Here is a 24,749-nt window from a genome sequence, read left to right as displayed (position 1 = left end):
TCCTTGGAAGGATGTGGGGGTGGGAAGAAAGTGGGCAAAGTGATGGTCTGTCCTATGTGGAAAGAGGTAACCACTTTTGGTAGAAAAGAAACCCTAGTTCGAAGGACAACCTTATCCGGATGGACATCAAGGAAAGGAGGCTTAAAAGACAGAGCCTGAAGCTCACTCACCCTGCGAGCAGAAGAGCAGTTTTTGAAGTCGAGAGTCTGAAAGGACAATTATGAAGTGGCTTGAAAGGAGCGCACATAAGGCAAGTTAATACAAGATTCAAGTCCCACTGGGGCATTACAAAAGGAATAGGAGGAAAAAGGTGAGTAATGCCCTTAAGAAACCTATTTACAATAGGGGACTTGAAAAGAGAAGGCTGATCAGGAAGGCGAAGAAAGGCCAAAATGGACGAAAGATAGCATTTAAAGGTGCCCAGAGCATAGCCCTGCTGGGCCAAAGAAAATAAGAAGAGGAGAACCTCAGAAAGAGGGGCAGAAAGGTGATCCGTAGCCTTTGCTGCGCACCATGCCACAAATTTGTTCCATCTACAGGCGTATACTGTTTTAGTAGAGGGACGCCTGGCTGCCAAGATAACACTACAGACTTCGGGAGGAAGGTCGAAAGCTGTCAACTGTCGCCGTTCAGTCTCCACGCAAGGTGGTGGAGGCTGGACAGGTTCCGGTGGCGGACCGTCCCCTGCTGCTGCAATAGAAGATCCTCCCAAAGAGGCAGTCTTATAGGAGGATGGATGGCCATGTTCAAGAGCTCAGGATACCAGGTGCGTCGTGCCCAGTCCGGAGCCACAAGCATGACTTGGGCCCGGCTGCGCTTGATCTTCTTCAGAACTCTGGGCAGAAGTAGTAAAGGCGGAAAGGTGTAGAGAACAACGTACTTCTACTCGAGAAGAAAAGCGTCGCCGAGCGAGTGCCGCCTAGGAAATTCCAACGCGCAGAACTGATCACATTGTGCGTTCTCTTTGATGGCGAACTGCTGAAAGAGACCCTGCACCACCTCCGAGTGAAGATGCCATTCGTGATCCATAATGGACCGGCGGCTGAGTTCATCCATCCTGGCGTTCAGGGAACCTGCCAGGTGTTGAACCACCAGGGACATGCCCTGATGTTCCAGCCACAGCCAAGGAGCCTCTTGACATTGGGTTCCATGACCCCATCCCGCCCTTTTTGTTGCACTACCACATGGCGGTGGTATTGTACGTGAACACCTGCACTACTCTCCCTCTGACAGAAGGGAGGAATGCCTTCAATGCAAGATGAATCGCCCAGAGCTCCAGAAGGTTGATGTGGAGCCCGGACTCCGACGGAGAACAGAGGCCTCTGTTCTCCACCTCTCCCATGTGGCCGCCCCATCCCAGGAGTGACACATCGGTCAAAACTGTGAACTCTGGCCGGGGAAGGAAGAAGGATCTGCCGTTGACCCAATCCTGGTTTGTTAGCCACCACTGCAATTGGTGTGCAGTGCCCTCCGAGATTTGGATGCAATGAGAAAGATTCCCCTGATGCTGAGCCCACTGGAACCTCAGGTCCCACTGCAGAGCCTGCATATGCCACCTGGCATGATCCACCAACATGAGATGGAATGCTTTTGGCATGGAGGGAGGGGTAGTCGTGAAGGGGAGGGAGTAGCCTCTTCTGACTATCTGCAAAATCCACCTGTCCGACGTGATGTTGTGCCAGTGGGGAAGCTGATGGCAAATCCTGCTGCCCACTGGGAACTGGTGGCCCTGAAAAGTCGGACTAGGAGGCTTTGGAGGGTGCTGCGGGGAGGAGGAGGGGGGCATTGGTGGACTGCCTGCCCTTTGGCCCCCAGACCCACGACGCTGGTTCCGACGTCCCGGGCCGCGCAGAGGTTGGGCAGCTTGCGCAGGCCTGTGGCTCTGGGTGGAACGTGGTGGGGAACCCCTTTAGAAGCCACAAAAGGGGGGACTGCATGGAACGAGAAGCGACTGCAAGGCCAAAGGATCTGGCCGTAGCCCTAGAGTCCTTGAAACGCTCAAGCACGTTGCCCACCTTGTCAAACAGTCGATGGCCATCAAAGGGCATGTCCAAAAGTGTAGATTGGACATCCCCAGAGAAGCCAGAGGTCCTCACCCAGGCGTAGCGCCTCGGGGCTACCCAAGTGGAAACCGTTCTGCCCAGCGAGTAGGCAGTATCCAGTTGACACCGAATGGTGAACTTTGCTGCATCTCAACCCTCAGCAACAGCTCGGGTGAGCTTGGCCCAGGCCTCCTTCGGGCACTGTGGCAGCACCTGTGCAACCGTGTTCCACACCGTGTGTCTGTAACGGCTCAAGAGACACGCTGTGTTTACCGACCCCAGTCCTAAGCTGGCAGAAGAAAACATCTTCCCAAGATTGTCCAGCTTCTTGGATTCCCTATCTTGGGGAGCTGTAGGGAATGTGCTACCTTTTGAGGGTGAGGCTTGGACCACCAAGCTCTTGAGGATAGGGTGTTGGGAGAGGAAAAGTGGGTCACCCGGAGCCGGGCGGTGTGTCGGGCAATCATCCTGTCCCCAGGGGCCCCTGTGCTGGGCTTGGACCAAGTGCCCTGTAGGATGTCAGTGAGGGCCTCATTGAAAGGCAGCAGAGACTCCAAGGAGGCTGCTTCCGGCTAAAGCACCTCAGTCAGGAGGTTAGTCCTGACTGCCACCATAGGAAGCTCAAGGCCCAAGGCCTCAGCTGCCCTACGCAACACTATATTGTAGGTGGCTCCCTCCTCCGTAGCCACGGTAGGGAGAGAAAGCATACCAAGGTCTGGGGAAGTATCTAGACCACTGGCTTCACACAACTCCTCTCTCTAGTCCGGCTCTTCCAGCTGATCTGCTAGAGGGTCAACAGACCCATCCCAGGCCCCCTCTCCTCACTTTCCTCTGGCTGCCAGTCAGGGCAGAAAGGAACACCAGGAAAGAACAGTGGTACAAAAGTACCGGTCGGTATCGGCGTCAGTTGATGCCGGTCCGGCTCCGTGTCCAAGTCGGGGGTTAGTTGGGGTCGACACTGGCCAGGGGCACAGCAGGTGTAGGGGGCGTCATCACTGGAATCGGTGGCAAGTAAGGTACCGTGAGGTCGACCGGCACCGATCCGGATACAGGCCTGGATCTTCGGGGGCCCGCTGGAGCCTAAGCCGCCGGCCATTCGTGTCCGCAGTGCCCTAAGGCACGCCGGCAGAGTCGGGCTGCCCAAAGATGCCGCGAAGAGCTTCGTAGAAAGCTCGCAGATGGGCAGGGGACGCCCCGCTACCAGAAAGGGAGGGAAGCACAGAGCTGTCCCAGAAGCAGGCTCTGAAAGTGGGGCCGGAGAGCGACCACGCTACGGGTCCCGTGTCGCGTCTGCCGACGGACGGGGAGAATGCGAAGTGTGACGATGCTTCTTCGCCTTCTTCTTGTGCTTTGACTTACCTAAAGACTTGGATGAAGAGTGGTGATGGCTCTGCGTTCGGCCTCGCGATCTCCGTCTCGACTATGACCTCGTCAAAAAGAGCAAGGGTACTGAATAGAAAATATAAGGCTCCAGACTAGACCTACGTTATATTGGAAGATTCTGAAAATCTTGATTTTAATGGTGAACCAGAAAATAACAATGTTGAAGGATCTGATGAAAGGGATTTGAGACCACCGTAAAGAAAAGAATTTTGTACAATGGGCGGATGTATTGAGAAATTATCAAAAGAAGAAAAGATCAAGAGGGAATAAGGACTGAACAAAAGCTGAAAGCCTTTGTAGTGTGGGTTCACACAAAGTTGTTCCTCTTTTCATTTTAAATGTTTTTATTTTAGAAAATTACATTTAGAAATAAATCTTAGATATTAAAATGGCGGAAGTAAAAGTGACTGAAAATCTAAATTATAATATTATTTTGATGTGGTTATTATTTACAGTTTTGAGACCTGTCCTAATGGTAACTAATAATCAGAATAACACAAATACTAGTGAAAAAGTGAGTGCGGTTACTAAGAAACCAACTACTACAGATTTAGTTCAAATGGGTAAAAACATGTGATTCCTCATTAAATGTATTTACTAAACTCCTTTACCATTATGTTAACACAATGGATGTGAGGGATTGTTAGGTTTGCATGAAACTACTTACTTCTGTCTCAGAGGGTGTGACATATCACCATCTTCCATTAACTTATGGTGTGTCTTGTAGTGTTGTAACTAGTTTGTTTTATGTTACTGGTAAGTTACAATATTACCATAGTAACATGGATTTAGTATTTTCATAAATTCCTATTAGAAGAAATATGAATCCAGTACTTAGTGGTAAAAATGCAGAGTTTATGGGAGAATCCGTTCTAACTACGAATCCCATAGACATAACACATGCACATAGAAATAATCTAACATGCCTTTTGCGTGATGAAGAAAAAGCTTTTTTAAATTTAGTAGAAGAAAGAAGGCAGGATTTCCAAAAGAAAGCGGTTGAGCAGCAAAAGTCCCATATACCTCCATGGGCTGCTTTAAAAGAGGATTATAAGAAAGGTGAGACTCGTACTGCAATGTCCCTGGACTTGTCAAAACTGGGGAAATTCTGTCTACATAGATTAAAAACTGAATATAATAGTATTTTTTATTTGTACTAGCAAATGTGAACATACCTTCCTAATAATGGGGGGATGGGGACTAAAAGGGGGAACTGATCCTATATTCCTGGGAATGTATTATGTGCGCAGTAAAAATGCCTATTACAGGTGACCTGCATAATGGTATGGCAGTTGTTACATTGCCATTGTATTTCCGAAGGTATACCACATCACTAAGAGCAATGAAATGTATGACATAAGTAAAGGAAACAAGAAATAAAAGAGCAAGCTTTTCAGAAGTAGTAGGTGATATATTTGGTGCACTGACACCGTCAGTTGGAGTCATATTGAATTCACACAAGAAACGTCAATTGTTCACTATAGCTGACCGTTTATCAACAGATACTGCTGGAGGATTCTTAATGATCAATACTGAAATGGATGCGATCAGATCTATGGTTTCGCAAAATAGACTTGCCCTTGATATCTTATTGGCAAAGTAAAGAGGAGTCTGTGGCATGTTGAAAGTTCAACAGTGCTGTACATATATCCCGGACAAAAGTAAAGGTATTGAGGGATATATCAAGAATAGTACAAAGATTCATAACATTTGACTGAACTGGAGGTTGAAGGTATATGGGAAAAATTTAGTAAAAGTCTTTCTAAAATAAGTAACTGATTTTCCACCTTTGGAAGTAGTTTATTAGGAAAAATATTAATCCCTGTTATTTCAATAGCATTAGTGATATTAATAATAGTAATGCTCTATAAATGTTGCAAGGGAAAAATTAGAACTGAGTCAATGATTGAAATGAAGAATAGAAGGATGGGAAGAAAGAGAAAAAGGGAAGAAACTAGAGTTAGAAGAAATGTGAATCTATAAGGTAACATGAAAGAAATGAACATAAAAGAGAAAAATAAGAATGTGTAAAAACCAACATAGGTACTAAGACTAAATAATAAAGTTGGCAATTGGTCATGATGGGTATTTTATGATGGCTCTAAAATGCCATCAGAGGGGGGTTGATGGAGCAAGGATTCAAGGAAAATAAACTTGCTCAGATCAACCTCTCTTTAACAGGTACTAAAATAAGAAATAATAGATAAAAGAAGACTAACATACACACAACATTTACGTATGGGGAAAAGAGCCTTTATGCATGGTCAAATAACAAAGAATAATTGCTACGTAACTGAAATCCCGCTTGAAACCGAAATCTGTTGTGTGCATGTGCGAACCAGAACTGCGCAAAAAAACATGTGATTAACCCATGTGAGAGGGAATCTCTCACGCATGCGCAAAGAGTTACTAACTGTGGGTCTCGAGGCACCGCGGGCCTGGCATATGTTTGCCTGAATATAAAAAGAGCTGTCACTACTAATGCTTTTGCTTAACAAATAAGAAAATAACATGGGATAGAGTAGAAGTGCGTGGTGAACAGTGATAATAACATATCGGTTTATGATTCCTCTATTAATAGTGTGCATTTGGGCCTGATGTACTAAGCCAAGGGAAAAGATGGCGGTTGAAACGTAACACAAGTTGAGTCTGCGCGCTTAAGTTTTGAAGTGACCTGCTGACCGGACCATTGACAGGCTGTCAAGAGCCAAGGACAGACGCCTGGGAACGCTCTTCAACTGTAGAACTACATATACATTTGTATCTAATCTGTTTCTTTGAATGTGTGTGAAAGGAAATGACACCGAAAAATGGAAGGGTTTGTTAGACAAAAGTTCATTAAGAAATCGAGAATGACAGCATGAGGAGATGACAACTCCCCTGCCCAATCACAATCCATGATCCACTGAGACTTGCAACTTTTGAGGGTGGGACATGCAGAAATAAAGACTATAACTAGAGTGATTTAGGTTAAGAAGGGTTGACGTCGATGCTGAGTGAGGCATAGGCGAGAGCCGCTGCTGGAAGAGAACAGACTGGGAAGATTCAATCCAGAGAGACAGCCTGATTAGATTGAAGATTTGCGGAAGAATATCGAGAAGGGAGAAGAGAGTAAGAGAGGGATGCGCTCCGGTGCGTCAGGATTCTAGAGAAGTATTGTTCTATCCTGCACCTGTCCTATAGTCTTTGTCTCCTGAATCTTAATCAGGTGACCTTCACCAGTCCTTTTGGTCAGGGGTTGGGATTCCCCGTTTCACCATTTGGTAAATATTATTCTGTCTAAAAAATGTGCATATCCTGTGCAAAAGTATGAGTTATTATGTCTTTTGTCTCTCCATCTATCACTCCTAATGCATTGATTTGTTGAATAATTCTGTAAATTGAATGAAATTGATAAATTAATTTTCTCTCCTATGAAAGTTGATGGAGTTTGCACTGTGAATCGGTACAAAAGAGCATTTATTTGAATGAGTTATTAGATAAAATTAATTGAATCTTACCCGGAGTCTGTTTATTTTATATTGAGAGTTATAAGATAGATTAATGAATTTGTTAATATCGCCATCAACTACTCAACTAATGGTCCATTGACCAAAGGAAGAGTGTTGATCTGTGAAGGTTAGTTAAGACATTGACTAATTCAGATCAAGGCTGAAAATAAACTTGATCCCCAGCGAAACAGTCAGGAAACTTGAATGTGTATATGGGCCCATTTTGAGTAATTTGTTGATTGTGAAAAGTTCATCCTGGCCTTTCGCTGGATCAAAGGTTAAGTTTAGGAGAGTTATACATTCCTTCTTTTGATGCTGCTGTGAGAGAGCCCTCTAGGAGGACACGCATAATGTTGTGGCTTTGCCACAATATTTATCATTTCTGCTAAAATAACAGCAGAAAAGAAAGTGACAGTAACAGTTTGCTTCCATCCATGGGTTCAAACAATCCTGTTTTCTGGCATACACATAGACATGGTACCACTGGAATCAAAATAAATAAAATAAATAGTTCTTTAATGCAAAAAACACCAATTGGCCTAAATAAAACCAAAGTTGATGCTTTCTTCCTCAGCACTAGAGGCCTCATAGGGTGGTGTATGAAATAAAAATGCAGCCACTCACGCAAATAGATGAAATCTTTTACTGACCCCATTATTATTATTTATTTTAGATATTCTGTTACATACTGCTAAACCTGCTCACACATGGTGTATCAAACACTCTAGAACAAGTATTAGTAATATGATTAGTAGTTTAAACCTCGATATCTAGGGACATCATTCAGCAACTATCCTGAACATGGAAACTAATGCACACCTCCTCCCAGAAACAACTGGTTCTTCTCAAATCATCTGCTAAATAGGAAAGATTTTCCTAAATCTACGAAGAAAGAGGTCTCAGAGTTCATTAATATCAACCTAGGCAGAGCACCACGATATGTGTGGAATTGCATGAAAGACAATATTGAGGGCAAAACACAAGCATTTTTAATATTACTTCAAATGGAATAAGACATACTAAGAAAAGAACTAGACGCATTAATTAGCTGTCGCGTCAGATAAATAAATAATTTCTCTCCTAATTCACATACACTAATATCTCTGGTCTACAAAGGTGTATTAATGCTCTGCATATCATTATAGCGCATAAAAAAATCTTTACAACTTAAATCCAAAGAATTGAAATGGAAGAGAAGTTCTGTAAGATGCTCACCTTCATGAGCAGCTAACCATAAAGTACCAACATCTGCAATATCGAAGATGAAAGTAGCAAAAGTGCAGAATTAAATCCTACCAAAATCTGTTCAACGTTACTACACCCCCTGCATAAGAATATCAAATATAATTTGACAACAATTGCTGAATACCTTAACATCATAAGTATGCCCATAACAGATTCAAATGAAAACTTTAACTGCCAAATTTACTGAGGAAGAGAAATCTATAAAATCTTGGTAGAGGTAATTACTCCACCGTACCTAGAGACTCTATAGAGATTTGACAAAATAACCATCCCCCCCACCCCGGCATGGTCTAAAGATAAAAAAAAAACAGTTCTGAAAAAAGACAAAGGCCCCTCCGACAGTAGATCTCCCCAACTAATATCCCTGTTAAAAACAAAAAAAAGACTCCAAGGAACTTCCCGATTACCAGCTGCTAGACTGAATGCTATTATCTCATCATTCACATGAGAGGGAATGCATGGCTTCACTATCAGGCAAAGATACTACTTTCCGCACCAGTCATACCATAGTACTAACAAATTGGCAAGACCCCAACAAGAACTACTCAATACTATGTTACTAGAAGCTGAAGAAGCTTTTGATCAGTTTTCTTGGGAGCTTCTCTGGGAAGAGCTACAAACTTTCAAAATTTACCCTAATTTTATTAGATGGCTTAAAGCAATATATCAATGACTCAAAGCCTGCATAGATATAATTTGTTCCATAATTCTTATTTCGTGTGGCACGTGATTGGGATAACCACTCTCTCCAGCTTTATAGGTTCTATATATGGAATCATATACAAGACAACTTCAAGCACAACTTCCTCCAATTCGGAATCTGAAACGCTTCTCCACCATAGCTGTATATGTAGACAATATTGCCATTTCTTTCACACACATTAAAACCTACCCTGGATATTGCAGAGTAAAGTGCAGAAAAGTTTGGTTTGATAGCCAGATATAAACTCAATACTAGTAAAACACAGATCATTTAAGAATGAGAAGCAGAAGATGACCCTCCAGCCCATTGAAGTAAAGCAATACAGGGAGTGTTAATATTGACTTTCGATTCTTCAGGATTTATCACTCTCCTCCACAGTATGATGAGTCTCCTGAAGAAACACAGTACATTACAAGGTGGATCTCAAGCATGTTTCTTGGGAAGATTGTTGGATGCACTGTCTTCCAATTCAAAAATTAAAGCCATAACACAAATTACACATCAAATGGCATGCTGTTATTGCAGTGCATACCATGAACCGGATTCCAATATGGCAACTTCTCTTTTGGACCCTAAAGGTCCGCAAGTGGCCACACAATTCATAACCTGCCTTTTCTCTGCTCACTAGACCCACCCCAACCAAATGGCATGACCATAGGTGTCCAATTGTTTCTATAGGGGACGGATTCCGTCAGGATACTTTGCTCCCTACTGCTGTTCCTATCCTGTGCTCCCCTAAAAAACACAAAAATATCCACAAGGTAGAATGGCTATGTCCATCCCATGGAAAAACAGATCAAGGTATGATCTAGTAACAAGTAAATAAAGTGACATGCTCAGGGTACACACCTCATATGGGTACCAAACCAGCAGGTCACAAGTGATCTCTGAAAGTGTTAGAGCACTGATCCAAATAAGGTTATAGGAAGAGGGGAGTCGAGATATGTCCACTTTCGAATGTCTATCACTCTACTAGTGACTAACACCACAGGACATTACAACTCAGGACCTCTTCTTAAAGGTCCTTGCTATACAGTATATGTTGCATTTACATGACCTGCTTTGATGTTCATTTAAGTAGTGCCTGGGAGCTCCTGTACCCCGGTGCTACCTTCCTGTACTTTGATCATTTTTGGCAAGCTCTGTTATAAGTCCACTCTTATTTTCAGGGCTGGTGTGATAGAGGTCCGTGCGTGTGCTTTAAGTGTCTGCTACAAAATTTTGGCTGCTCGCCGCCTCTGCCACGAAATTCTTTGCTTTCCACCCAGAACTAAGCTGACTCAGGGGTGTGGCACTATGAGCATGCTCCATTCACAACATCGAGCCCTGCCCCAAACAGTAATATGTATTTGGGACCTATGTGCCAAAGTTGTGCCAAGTCTTCACAGAATCAAAGTCTTTGTCAGGGAATAGAAGTACATCTGCATATTAGTATCAAATAGGGCCCATTCTCCCGGCTGTCTGAAGTATTGCATCCCAATCACTACACCAATAGGCAGTTTGAAAGGCACTGCCTTGGGTGGCATTCCTAACTGGGAGAGAGAGGAGGAGGCATTTGTTTTTCTTTTGCACCTTTTCATGCCTACAGAATAGTTGGTGTATGCTTGGCTGTTACACTGCGAGGGTTGAATTGACTAGCTGATTCTCTGCCGTCATGTTTTTCTCGGACAACAAAGGGATACTCAACCACTGCCAGATCCAAATGCTCATCTAGGTAGAATATAGGTCATGGGGACACCAAAGACTACAGCCCTCCATGTTCATCTCAAATATTAGACAAAATAACTCATGCAGAAGGAAAGTACAATCCAAATACTGCTACTCAGCAAAGAATAAAGCAAGTCAGGTTTGTATTGTTTCAATGCAGTGGACCACAGCTTGGTCAGTATCTCTTTCAAATCTACATGTCTGCTCTCATCCCCTAAAGTAGGTCAACCAGGGTACATGGAAGCACTGCAACTACAGTCATCATAAAGTACTTAAAAATGTTTGACTCCACTTCAGAGGGAGGAGCGGGTGTAGCCAGAGCTACTTCACAGCTGACTACCATACAAGATCCTGTTGGCGGCCTCACTTGACACCACTGATACCACTCATCCAGCTCACTCAGCCTTACCACCCATCTAATGCTCTGGTTCAATCTACAGGAAGATGGGGTGTGGGAAGGGTTACAAACATATTGCCCTTCAACTCAATTGTACTGTGCTCTCCCTGAGCATGCAGATCTCAGCACTCTGCTCTTCTACTCTACAGTGAAGTGGCCAAAACAGACGCACACTGACAGTTCCTAGTCAGGGAAGGGCACCATCCTCTTTATTCAGCCCTCTGAGTTGAATAGTGAGAAAGCAGAACCTCATACTCATGATGCATTAATGCCAATTCTCCTTTGTACATGTATGTCTTACTTTGCACTGATAGATTACATAATTAAGTTTGAACGTTGTTTTTGTAGTCACATCTAAAGTGGTCATTAGTCTTAACATGCATGCTAAGTTTCATTAATTTCCTAGGTCCAGAAGTAGTTTTATTTAGTGTTATATTAAGTTTGCACATATTTGCATCCTGTAGTAAAGCATGGGCTCACTCTCAAACGTTGTCAATCTGAAGTGTGATTTTCAGAAAGTAGTGGATTCAGCAGCATGCTTCTGTATCACCATCTGTCTCTCAAAGACTCCTCACATTTTTTCCATGAGAAGATTCTGCCTCCTGCTTATTAGATAGTTTTGTTTAAGTAACAGTTTCCATCACATGTTCGTGTTCCATTGAATTGTATGGGGAGAAAAATGTATAAGAGCCTTCCAACAAGGCTGGCTTTATATGCTCACTTTGATTTTATGAGCAAATACTCTGGTCAGTTGGTATGACTCAGACAGGCAACACCAACCATGCAATAAGCAGCAGAAGCGATTAGCCCGGTCATCAGTACCTTGAGATTGCAACAGGGACTCTTGAAACCAGATCAGTAGGATAGTATTGGAGTGATGTACAAGCAGAGGAGGAGCAGAGGCAAATTACATATAAAGAGCAACCAACAATCTATATGGTTTAAAAAAAACAACAAAAAAAAATCACCAGCTTAGAATCAAATTCAGAGCAGCGTATCACTGTAGCACATCTATAAAGTACACTAGTTTATGATTAAAGCACAAGTTACTACTTGTGTAACTATATATCTGTAAGAGACAGTTAGTGATAGATTCCTTACCTTACAATAATCTCCAGGCGTCAGACTGGATCCGGAAAGTTTTGCTAGCAGTACCCCTACGTGTCAATAGGTGGCGTTGTGCGTCTCCACGTCCGTCGCTGGCGTCGTAAGCGCCGAGATGACATCACAGAGACTACTTAGGCGCCACCTATGCGCGCTGAAGTTAGTTCTGTACATGACTTTCCGCGCCAGGAACGCAGAGCCATGCAAGAAACTGACCACTGGTGCCTGAAAGAGATGACCTTAACCCTAGAATCAGTTCGCAGAACGGGGAGGATGGGTGGGGCGGTAAGGAATCTATCACTAACTAATGTCTCTTACAGATATATTGTTACACAAATAGTAACTTTTGCATCTGAAAAAGACACGTTAGTGATAGATTCCTTACCTTAGAATAGATACCCCAGCAATACCAACCCCGGTAGTGGGTCTGCGAACAGAATTACACCAGAAAGTCACGGAGAACAGAACGGCCAAAGAAGCCGTCTCTCCGGACTTGAACGTCAAGGCAGTAATGCTTGGTAAACGTGTGCAGCGAGGCCCACGTAGCTGCCTGACAAATGTCCTGCAAGGGAACGCTGCGTCCCACGGCAGTAGTGGCTGCCGTTGCCCTGGTAGAATGGGCACGCAGCCCCACAGGAGGCTCCTTCTTAGCCAACGAGTAACATGCTTTGATGCACAGAATGACACACCGAGAGATGGTCCGTTTGTGCACAGCCCGACCTTTTTTGGCGTGCACGTAGCCAACAAAGAGCTGGTCATCCACCCGGAACTGCTGTGTGCGCTTCAGACAGAACGAGAGCGCACATTTTGGGTCCAGACGGTGGAGCCTCTCTTCCTCTTTTGAAGGATGCAGAGGCGGAAAGAAAATGGGCAAAAAGATGGTCTGCCCGATGTGGAAGGGGGTGACAACCTTTGGCAAAAAAGAAGGACGGGTCCTTAAAACCACCTTGTCTGGATGAACAGAAAGGAAAGGAGGTTTGGAAGAAAGCCTGGAGCTCACTCACTCTTCTGGCAGAGTTGATAGCTACCAGGAAAGCCGTCTTAAGAGTGAGAAGACGCAAAAGACAGGTATGAAGGGGCTCAAAAGGAGCGCACATCAGATATGTCATGACAAGGTTTAAGTCCCACTGAGGCATTATGAATGGCACAGGAGGAAACGTGTGCGTAATGCCTTTTAGGAAACGGTTAAAAACCGGGGACTTAAAAAGAGAAGGCTGATCTGGAAGCCGTAAAAAGGTGGAGATGGCCGAAAGATAACCTTTGATAGTGTCCAGAGCAGAGCCCTGCTGGGCCAAAGAAAGAAACAAGGAACAGAAGGACTTCGGAAAGAGGGGCAGAAAGGGGATCCACAGCGTTAGTTGTGCACCATGCCACAAACTTGTTCCACCGGCAGGCGTATACCGTCTTAGTGAATGGACGCCTGGCTGCCAGAATGACATCACAGACTTCGGGAGGAAGATCAAAGGCTGTCAACTGTCGCCGCTCAATCTCCACGCATGGAGGTGGAGCCTGGACAGGTTCAGGTGGAGGACCGTGCCCTGCTGCTGCGACAGAAGATCCTACCGAAGAGGCAGTCGAATCGGGGGCGGGGGTCGATCGCCATGCTGAGTAGCTCGGGATACCAGTATCTTTGTGCCCAATCCGGAGCCATCAGGATGACTTGGGCCCGGTCGCGCCAAATCTTCTTCAACACTCTGGGCTGAAGTGGTATAGGCGGAAAGGCTTAAAACAGACCGCAACTCCACTCGCGACGAAAAGCGGCGCCGAGCGAGTGCCGCCCTGGAAATTCCAATGCGCAGAACTGATGACATTGCGCATTCTCTTCGGTGGCGAATAGATCTAACCAAGGCTCTCCCCACTGCTGATAGAGACCTTGCACCACGTCCGAGTTCAGACGCCATTCGTGATCCATCAAGCACCGGTGGCTGAGTTTGTCCACCTTGGCTTTCAGAGAACATGCCAGGTGTTGAACCAAGGTGATGCCTTGATGTTCCAGCCATGTCCAGAGGCGCAGAGCCTCCTGACATAGGGTCCAGGACCCCACCCCGCCCTGTTTGTTGTAATACCACATGGCGGTGGTGTTGTCCGTGAACACCTGCACCACACTTCCCCGGGCAGAGGGAAGGAATGCCTTCAGTGCAAGTCGCATCGCCCGAAGCTCCAACAGATTGAAATGGAGCCGGGATTCTGCCAGGGACCAGAGGCCTCTGATCTCCGCCTCTCCCAAGTGGCCACCCCATCCCAGGATCGACGCATCCGTCACCACTGTGTGCTACAGTTGGGGAAGGGATCTGCCATTGACCCAATCGTGATTCGTGAGCCACCACTGCAATTGCCGTGCAGGGCCCTCTGAGATCTGGACATGATCGGACAGGTTGCCCTGATGTTGCGCCCACAGGAACTTCAGGTCCTACTGCAGAGCCCGCATATGCCATCTGGCATGTGATACCAGCAGGATGCAGGAGGCCAACAGGCCCAGAAGCCGGAGGGTCATCCTGACTGAAACCCTGGGACAGAGGCTGAAAGATCAGAATCATAGCCTGAATATCCCAGACTCGCTGCTCGGGAGGATAAACCCGAAACAGCGTTGAATCCAGAACCACTCCGATGAAGGGTAGCTTCTGAGAGGGACTCCGGTGCGACTTCGGCACGTTGATGGAGAACCCCAGCAAATGCAGGAGGTCGGCCGTAGTCTGAAGGTGGTTGACGAATGCTTGGGGTGAGCCCGCCTTCAACATCCAGTCGTCGAGGTAAGGGAGGACTGACACCCCTGACCTGCGCAGATGAGCTGCGACCACCGCCATCACTTTCATGAACACCCGTGGGGCTCTGGTAAGGCCAAAGCGGAGCACGGCAAACTGAAAATGCTCCTGGCCCACCTTGAACCGCAGGTAACGCCGGAGGGCCGGCAGGACGGGGATGTGAAAATATGCGTGCTGCAAGTCCAACGCTACCATCCAGTCTCCAGGGTCGAGGGCAGCCAGGCCCTGAGCCAGAGTCAGCATTTTGAACTTCTTCTCCCGGAGGAAGCGATTGACGTTCCGGAAGTCCAAGATGGGCCGCAGACCCCCTTTGTCCTTCTTGGGGACCAGAAAGTAGTGGGAATAACAACCACTCCCTACTTCCGGTCCAGGAATGCACTCGACGGCCACCTTGTCCAAGAGGGCTGTGACTTCCTGCTGGAGTAGTACCAAGTGATCCCCCGACATCCGGTGGCACCGAGGTGGCATGGCTGGAGGGGAGGACTGAAATGGAAGGGAGTAACCCCTGCGGATGATCTGCAACACCCACTTGTCCGAGGTGACATCGCGCCATTGGGGGAGGTGGTGGCGGATCCTGCCACCGACCAGCGTGGGGTGCACCACAAAGCTCGGATTAGGTTTGGAGGCAGAAGCAGTGGGGGCGGAGGTGGACTGACCCCCACGCTGATTCCCAGACCTGCCCCTGCGGAAGCCGAGTCTGCGGCCGCGCTGAGGCTGGTTCTGCACAGGCTTGTTGAAGGAACGTGCCTGGGCGCCACTGCGTTGGCCACGAAAGGAACGAAACCCAGGAGTGGCCGGGCTCTTCGCAGAAAGACCCAAGGACTTGGCTGTGGCCCGCGAGTAAGGACTTGGCCATGGCCCGCAAGTCCTTAAAACACTCCAGTGCACTGTCTGCCTTATCGCCAAACAGGCAAGTGCCATCAAAGGGCATGTCCACGAGCAAGCTCTGGACATCGGGCGAGAACCCGGTAGATCGCAACCAGGCATGGTGAGGCAGCGCCACAGTCGTAGAAATCGCCGTACCCAGGGATTCTGAGGTGTCCAAACCACACCGAATGGCGAACTTAGCCGCATCTTTACCCTCAGCAACAGCTCGGGACAGCACAGCGTGGATCTCCTCTGGACACTGAGGCAACACCTGCGCAACTGTATCCCACACCGTGTGAATAGCGGCATAATAAGCAAGCGGTGTTCACTGACCTTAGCCCCAAGCTGGCCAAAGAGAACAACCACTTACCGAACTGCTCCAGCCTCTTAGAGTCCTTATCCGGCGGGGCTGTAGGAAAAGCACTCTGTGACGTCGAGGCTTGGATGACCAGACTCTCAGGCGTAGGATGGAGTGGTCAGAAAAGCAGGGTCACCAGGCGCCGGGCGGTGACACCTGGCGACATTCATATCCACTGTGGCTGGCCGCGACCAAGTGCCCAACAAGACGCCAGTGAGGGCGTCGTTAAAGGGGACGCCGTCTGGAGCACCTCAGTGAGAAGATTCGTTTTGAGGTCCACCGTAGGAAGATCGAGGATGAGGACCTCTGCTGCCCGACGGAGCACCATCGTGTAGGAGGCGCCCTCCTCCATGGTAGGCGGGGAAGAGGCAAAGCCCGGGTCAGAAGAGACGTCGAGGTCGCCGGCGTCCTCCAAGTCATCCATCCAGTCCTGCTCGGAGTCATACTGACGGGCAAGAGGGTCCTCGGACCTTTCCCAGTCATCCTCCACCTCTGTTGCATGGGGAACAGACCGCGGCGGCAGAGCTGGGGCCAGAGAAGGAACATACGGCGTTGGAAACAGCGCCGACCGGGGTCGAGCCGGTGCCGTTTCCCAATGCAGATGCCAGGTAGGAACAAAATGGTCCTGGAACCTGGGCAAGGGCGGGACAAATGACACCCACTGCGGCGCCGGAGCCGACAGCACTGGACCTTGTGGCGCCGGGCCAGAGCCAACGGGGCAGGATCCTGTGGCGCTAAAGCTGGATCCGCCGGTGGCGCCGGCGGCCCCACAGGATCCGGACACGGAACCGCAGGGCCTAAACGCACACCGGCGGGATCCCAAGGCCTTAGAAGGCGGTCCAAGGTAGCAAGAAAGTCTTGCACCTGTTCGGGAGTCGCCGACGGACACGGGTAAGGCGGGTAGGCCGCGGGACTCCCAGGCTCCAAAGAAGCCGCAGGGGCAGAACCCCTGTCCCCCTCGTCCGCATCCGAGGGGGACGTCGAGAGTGAACGTACTTCTTCGACTTCTTTTTATGTCGTCGCTTACCCGAATCCGAGGGCGAAGACTTGGAGCATGAGTAGCAAAGACTGTGGCCCAGCGAGCGTCTCCGTGACGTCATCTCGACGCTTATGACGCCAGCGGCGGATGCGGAGCCGCATGACGCCACATACTGACGCGCAGGGGTACTGCTAGCAAAACTTTCCGGATCCAGTCTGACGCCTGGGGATTATTCTAAATTAAGGAATCTATCACTAACGTGTCTCTTTCAGATTATGGAATGTGTACACCATCATGTTGTTCAGACAAAAGCAGAAGAAGTATCGAGGCAATAAGTACAACAACCTTTAGTGAATATTTTCTATGATCCCACGTATGTCAAAAATCCTGCCAAACCTCCAATGCCACTAACCCAAATGCACTATGTAAAAATCAAAAGGAATATGCTACTTACCAGTATGCATCTGTTCTTGGCATGTAGAGCTGCAGAGTTGTACACTTAGCATAGGTCGCCATCTGGTGTTGGGCCCGGATGTTTGCAGTTTGTTTTTCTTCTTGGACCGTGCTTGGAAGTCACGAGTTTGGTGACTCCTCCTTCGGTCCGTACTGCGCATGGGCTTCGGCTCCATCCTCAGATTGTTTTTCGCCAACAGGGAAATGATGGAGCGTAGTAATAACAGTGAGAAACCCATGTGTGTTGTATCTAAATAAGATGGACTGGAACGGATACAGGTAGCCGGGGAGGCGGGTGGGCGTGTACAACTCTGCAGCTCTACATGCCAAGAACAGATGCATACTGGTAAGTAGCATATTCCGTTCGAGGCATATGAGCTGCAGATTGTACACTTAGCATAGATTATATAGCAGTACCCAACCTTAGCGGCGACCACCGGTATCCGTTGCAGCTGTTTGAAAGAGTGTTTTTAGTACAGCCTGGCCCACCCTAGCTTGCTGCTGGGAATGCACATCTACACAGTAGTGTTTTGTGAATGTGTGCGGTGTAGACCATGTGGCTGCCTTGCATATGTCATCTAAGGGTATATTCCCTAGAAAAGCCATAGAAGCCCCTAACTTTCTTGTAGAGTGGGCTTTAGGGGGAACAGATAATGTTCTCTTTGCCCTCTGATAGCAAATTTGTATGCATTTTACAATCCACCTAGCTATCCCTGATTTTGAGATGGGGTTGCCTTTATGTGGTGGAGAAAAGGAAACGAACAACTGTTTGGTCTTCCTGAAGGGTTGCGTTCTTTGTATGTAATATAGCAACGCTCTTTTCACATCTAGTGTGTGTAAGGCCCTTTCCGCAACAGATTGGGGTTGCGAAAAGAAGACAGGTAATTCCACTGATTGATTGAGGTGGAAGGGGGTAATGACTTTGGGCAGGAACTTCGGATTAGTTCGAAGTATGACCTTGCTGTGATGCATTTGTATGTAAGGTTCCTGTATGGTGAACGCTTGTATTTCACCAACCCTTCTAAGGGAAGTGATAGCTACAAGGAAAGCTGTTTTCCAGGTGAGAAATTGTAGCTCACATTTGTGCATTGGTTCGAAGGGCGGACCCATTAGTCGTGTAAGGACCAAATTTAGATTCCATACAGGGGAGGGTGGTGCCCTGGGAGGAATTACTCGTTTAAGGCCTTCCATGAAGGCTTTAATAGCGGGCACTCTGAAGAGTGACAAATGCTGTCTGTTTTGTAGATAGGCAGCGATCGCTGCTAGGTGTAGGCGTATGGATGAATACGCTAGGTTACACCTGTGAAGATGGAGCAGATAGCATATGATGTGTTGTATGGATGCATCTAGAGGGTTGATTGTATTGTTACGGCAGTACATTACAAATCTTTTCCACTTTGCGGCATAGCATGCTCTAGTGGTAGGACGTCTGGCTTCCATGATGATGTTCATGCAATCAGGGGGAAGGTTAAGGTACCCGAATTCTAAGATTTCAGGAGCCAGATCGCCAGGTTGAGCTGAGCTGGGTCCGGGTGCCTGATTTCTCCATGGTTCTGGGTTAGGAGGCATGGGGAAAGGTGCAGTTTTTGATGTGGTACCACTGATAGTTGTAGTAGCGTGGTGTAATACGGCTGTCTGGCCCACGTCGGAGCTACCAGAATGAGTGTGAGGGAGTGCTGTTGTAGTTTCCTGACCACTAATGGAATTAGTGGGAGAGGTGGAAAGGCGTATGCAAATCTGCCTGACCAGTTCATCCATATCGCATTGCCCTTGGACAATGGGTGTGGGTATCTGGCGGCGAAGCTTGGGCATTTTTTGTTTTCGTGGGTGGCGAAGAGGTCTATTTGAGGATGCCCCCACTGTTGGAAGAATGGGTGAAGAACTTGTGGATGCAGTTCCCATTCGTGTAGTTGTTGAGTCTGTCTGCTGAGCAGATCTGCTATGGTGTTTTGTACGCCTGGAACATGTTGTGCCAGGAGAAAAATGTTTTGGGGAATTGCCCATCTCCATATGCTCTGGGCTAAGCGGGAGAGCTGGGGAGAGTGTGTCCCCCCCTGTTTCTGTATATAATACATCGCAGTCATGTTGTCTGTGCGAATGAGGACTGCTTTGCCTGAAATCTGCTTTTGGAAAGATTTTAGGGCTAGAAAGATCGCCAAAAGCTCCAGATGGTTGATGTGGAGCGTTTTTTGCTGTGGCGTCCATAGACCTTGCATTGTGAGGTGTAAGAGGTGCGCTCCCCAGCCGGAGAGCGATGCGTCCGCTGTTAGAGTCACTTGGGGAACCGGGTCCAGGAACGGCCGTCCCTTGGAAAGGTTTGTGGTGTTCCACCACTGCAGAGAGTGATGTGTGCGGCCGTCCACCAACACCAGATCCGTTAGCTGACCCTGGGCCTGGTTCCACTGTTGTGCTAGGCACTCCTGAAGTGGACGCATGTGGAGTCTTGCATGGGGCACTATGAAGATGCAAGACGCCATCATCCCTATGAGCTTCATAAACACTCTTGCTGGTAGAGAGTGTTGAGGAAGGAATATTTTGCGTAAGGCTAGAATGCTTGTGATTCTGGCTGGGTTTGGATAGGCAATACCTTTTGAGGTGTCTATGGTGGCCCCGAGATATTGCTTTGTGTGAGATGGTATGAGGTGGGACTTTTGGTAGTTCACCGTGAAGCCTAGCTGATGAAGCAGTTGGATGGTGCTGTTTGTATGTTGCACGCATTGGTGGTAGGACGCGGCTTTTATGAGCCAGTCGTCTAAGTAAGGGAAGACGTGAACATGTTGACGTCTGAGGTGTGCTGCTACTACTGCTAGGCATTTGGTAAACACCCGTGGTGCAGTGGTGACCCCGAAGGGGAGAACCTTGAATTGGTAATGTTGCCCGTCCACCACGAACCTGAGGTATTTTCTGTGAGAGGGGTGTATTGGAATGTGAAAGTACGCGTCTTTCAGATCCAGTGTTGTGAGAAAGTCTCCCTGGCAGAGGAGTGGGAGGACTTGTTGTAAGGTGACCATGTGAAAGTGGTCTGAATGTATGTAGGCATTTAGAGGCCGGAGATCCAGAATGGGTCTGAGGGTCTCGTCTTTGTTTGGGATTAAGAAATATAGGGAGTAGACCCCTAGATTTCGTTGATTGTCGGGTACCTGCTCTATGGCGTGTTTCTGGAGGAGCGAGAGTACCTCTTGTTTGAGCAGTGTGGAATGCTCTTGGGACATTGGACGGTGCCTTGGTGGGATATTGGGTGGGGTAGATGTTAGCTCGAGGCAGTACCCTGACCGAATGATTTGGGTCACCCATTTGTCCGATGTTATGGACTCCCATACGTGGATAAAATCTTGTAGTCTGCCCCCGACCGGAGTGGAATGGTCTGGGGGGAGGGAAGGGGAGTCATTGTGCGGGTGGGGTGGCAGAACGGGTATTGTTGGTTTTGCCCCTGCCCTTATTGTTGTTGCCTCTGTAGCCACCTCTTTGGTTGCCCTTTGAAAAGGTATTTTGAGGAGGGGATTTGTAGGAGGTAGAGGCATTATCGGTGGAGGAGCCTCTACCTGTGCCACGAAAGGACGAGCGTCGAAAGGAACGCTTAGAGGCTTGGGTCTGGAGCGCTCCCATAGACTTCGCTGTGTCTGTATCTTTCTTCATTTTTTCGAGCGCTTCGTCTACCTTTGGGCCAAAGAGTGTTTGCTGGTCAAAGGTGTGATTAAGTATTGATGTCTGGACCTCAGGCTTGAACCCTGATATCCTGAGCCAGGCATGGCGGCGAAGCAGGACACTGGTGTTTATGGCTCTAGAAGCAGTGTCTGCTGCATCGAGGGCACACTTAATGGAGGTGTTTGTGATTAGTTTGCCCTCCTGTATCAAGTCATGAGCTTGGCGTTTGTATTTCTCTGGAAGGTGCTGCATAAGAGCCTCTAATTCATCATAGTGTGCTCTATCATATCGCGCAAGCAGTGCTTGTGTATTTGCAATGCGCCACATGTTTGCAGCCTGGTAGGCGGTGCGTTTACCAGACGCGTCCAGAAGTTTAGATTCCTTGTCTGGTGGTGGGGCATCTCCTGAGGATTGGGAGTTAGCCCGCTTTCTAGCTGTGGAGACAACTAGGGAATCTAGAGGAGCAGGGCCCTTGATGTATGCAGGGTCTGTGGGTGCCGCCTTGTACTTCTTCTCTATTCTAGGGTTTAGTACTCTGGCTCTGACAGGGTCTTTGAATACCTCTGTAGCGTGCTTGGTGACACCCTTAAGCATGGGTAAAATAGCAGTGGAACGATCTTGTAAATCAAATGTATCCAGTAGGAAGTCTTCTTCCACTGGTTCCGTGTGCATGTCCACCCCATGGTAGTGTGCTGCTCTCTGCACTAAATGGTGAAACCCTAAAGAGTCCTCTGGAGGAGACGGCCTTGATGGGTATAGGTCGTCTTGAGGTACATTGGGTACATCAGGGTTATTATAATCCTCCCATGGATCTGGGGTCCCTGGTGGGGTGGGATCCATTGGGGCGTCCCCTGGGTCATTGTCCGGGTCCCCGTCATCCGGATCTGGGGATGGGGCCGGATCGTAGTGAGGTAAAGGTGGAGGGGGTGGTGGTGGGAGGGGGGGTGGCAGTGGGGAGGGTACTCTAAGGGGAGAAGTGGCTGAGTCCCTCTTTTTGGGTGGAGGAGGAGGAGCCGGAGCCTCAAGGCGACGCTTCTTAGTAATCACAGTCAAAAGGCCAGTCTTTGGATCTCTGGACAAAGTCTTTTGTAAAGGGTCTGGTGTAAACAGAGCCAATGGCGCCGAGTCGTCTGTCGGCACCGGCGATTTCGGAACCGGAGGTTTCGATGTTCTGTGTACGCCTTGCTTTTTGGAGGTCTCCGTGTGTTTCGGCGTCGAATGCTGTTTCGGCGCCGGAGCGTCGGTGCCGACCGATTTCTGTTTGTGTTTGGTCGGCGCCGAGTGTCCAGGTTTCGGCACCGGTGGTTTCGGAGTCGAGCTGGATTTTGCAGGCTTCGGTGCCGAGTGGTGTTTATCGGCACCGGGCGTCGGCTGGCTCGATCCCGAGCTGCCGTGAGACTTTGAGTGCTTCGACACCGGGCCCGAAGGTGGGGTGATCGAGGCTTTGGTTTTGGTTTTGCCCAGGCCGGCAGGCGAGGGGGTAACCGGAGTCTCTTTGGTTTTCGGTGCGGGGCTGGGAGGGGGCATTGTACTCACGGCCCGCTGTCCTGGTGTTACGTCCTCCAGGTCGGAGTCGTCGGCCTCGGAAGCGCTGACGATGTCTTCTCCCAGTTCGGTGTGTGTCTGCCCCGAAGCTTCGGCGTCGTCTCCGAAGATGTCCGGTGGAACTGTTGAGGATGAGTGCGCCATGGTGCGTCGAGCCCTTCGATCTCGGATCGTTTTCTTCGATCGAAAAGACTTGCAGGCGGGGCAGTCTCGAGCCTCGTGTTCCGGAGAGAGGCAAAGGTTACACACCTGATGGAGGTCGGTGTGGGGAAATTTAGACCCACATTCTGGGCACTTTTTAAACGGAGTCCTTTCCATCGGCCGGGACCGGAGTCGCGGAGGGCCCGAAGGCCGGTGTCGATGTACGGGATGGAAAAAGTGCCGCTTCGAGAGATGAAGATGATGAAGGAACTCGAAGAATCGAGGATTTTCCGTCGAGGCTGGAACCGTAGAAGTTCGAAGCCGGAGCACGAAGTATCACATCCGAGCCCGATGGCGGAAAAAAACAATCTGAGGATGGAGCCGAAGCCCATGCGCAGTACGGACCGAAGGAGGAGTCACCAAACTCGTGACTTCCAAGCACGGTCCAAGAAGAAAAACAAACTGCAAACATCCGGGCCCAACACCAGATGGCGACCTATGCTAAGTGTACAATCTGCAGCTCATATGCCTCGAACATAGACGTTTCCTTGCAATTTGTACAAGCAACCCTACTTACAATGATTCTCCATGCTATACTAATAATAAGATATGAACTCCACAAAGAACAATATCATGGAGATCTACGCACCTTTCAATTGGTCGTCTTTTGTGATTATTTTGAATATGTGCTTCATTTCTTGCAGGATGATTCCTGTAACCCCCACGTATGATGGGCACTTGGACTTTGCCACTGTGTAGGAAACCAAACCACATTTTTAAGGTATCATCCTTATAGAGGCAATTCACAGCAGTACCAGCCTTGAAATCTTTTCTAAATTAACTCGCAATTCAAACCATTTATGAAAGAGCTCTTTTACAGTTCCAGGATAAAAGTGGGCTTGCAAAGCTTAAACAAAATTGAGCCATGTAACCTAGCAAGAGGATGGGGTAAAGTTTCAAACCTTGACCGTCGTATATGAAGGTGGTAGCCCGCAGTAATGTGAAAACAGCATTATCTGAGACTCTCACACAAAGGTGGAAACTATAAGAAATCTAATTCAATACTGGTCTTGTCTAAAATTAAAAAAATGATTAAACAAATTGCCTCGTTCCAATAAGGCTTGGGGTCTGCTTCAAACAACAAAGTACACGGTAATTCCAAGGTGTTCGGGAGACAAATGCATTGCAGTCATTTAAATATTAAGTAAACAAACAGAGTAAAGAAAAAATACCACATTCTGCTTTACTGTTTACTGTCTGCAAAAACAATCTGACAAGAGAGCATAAAGTTGTGGTTTTCCGCACCTCCCTTTTCAAACAATCACATTGGTTTCACCTGGGAAGGACTATCTTCCCCCTGAATATAAAGCCCCGTGAGACACCCCTTACAAAAGCCCAACGCAATAAAAGAATCTTGGGTTCACCTATGCGCATACCATTTTTAGCTTTCTGGAGTCAAATGTCAAGAGCCCTTTCCAAAGGCTACCACACAAGCTCAAAGAGCATTATGCCAGCCAAAAGAAGTCAGCTAAGTATCACATCAGCTTAGGCCAATCTTTGCAGTCTCAGCCAGACCCTCGTGACCTTTCCCTCCCCTAGACCAAGGATTGTTTGGCGGGCTAGGATCTCTTCTAACCAAAAAGGCTCAGAAATGTTATTAGGGACTGTGCTGTGCTCTTGACCACCCCTCCGCCAGGAATGTGCAGCCCAGCTTCCAAACTAGTCGATAGACTGCATCTCCTGACTATCCTGAAACGCTCTGTCAGGAAAGAAGCGGGAACTAAAGTGTGTGCAATGGACAGCACATTAAATACATAAGGTACAGTCTTTGGGAAATCTTCTTTACTAGTCACATCACACAGGAAGCTCCATATACCACAGGGATATTACATGAGCTGCCACTATATCACCCTGGGAAATCCATTCA

At 47.9% G+C, this 24,749-nt stretch overlaps 1 protein-coding gene across 1 annotated transcript in view; it reads right to left on the bottom strand.

Moving 5' to 3' along the window:
- Positions 1-24,749, bottom strand: part of POP4 (POP4 ribonuclease P/MRP subunit) — a 101,886-nt gene that overhangs the window by 3,931 nt on the left and 73,206 nt on the right. Inside the window, exon 7 of the mRNA XM_085638926.1 lies at positions 23,472-23,573. Coding sequence (XP_085495052.1) covers positions 23,472-23,573 — 102 coding nt within the window. The remainder of the gene's footprint in view (positions 1-23,471; positions 23,574-24,749) is intronic.

Source organism: Triturus cristatus, chromosome 12 (genome assembly GCF_964204655.1).
Source record: "Triturus cristatus chromosome 12, aTriCri1.1, whole genome shotgun sequence".
NCBI lineage: Eukaryota > Metazoa > Chordata > Amphibia > Caudata > Salamandridae > Triturus > Triturus cristatus.
This window is presented reverse-complemented; position numbering and strand designations above follow the sequence as displayed.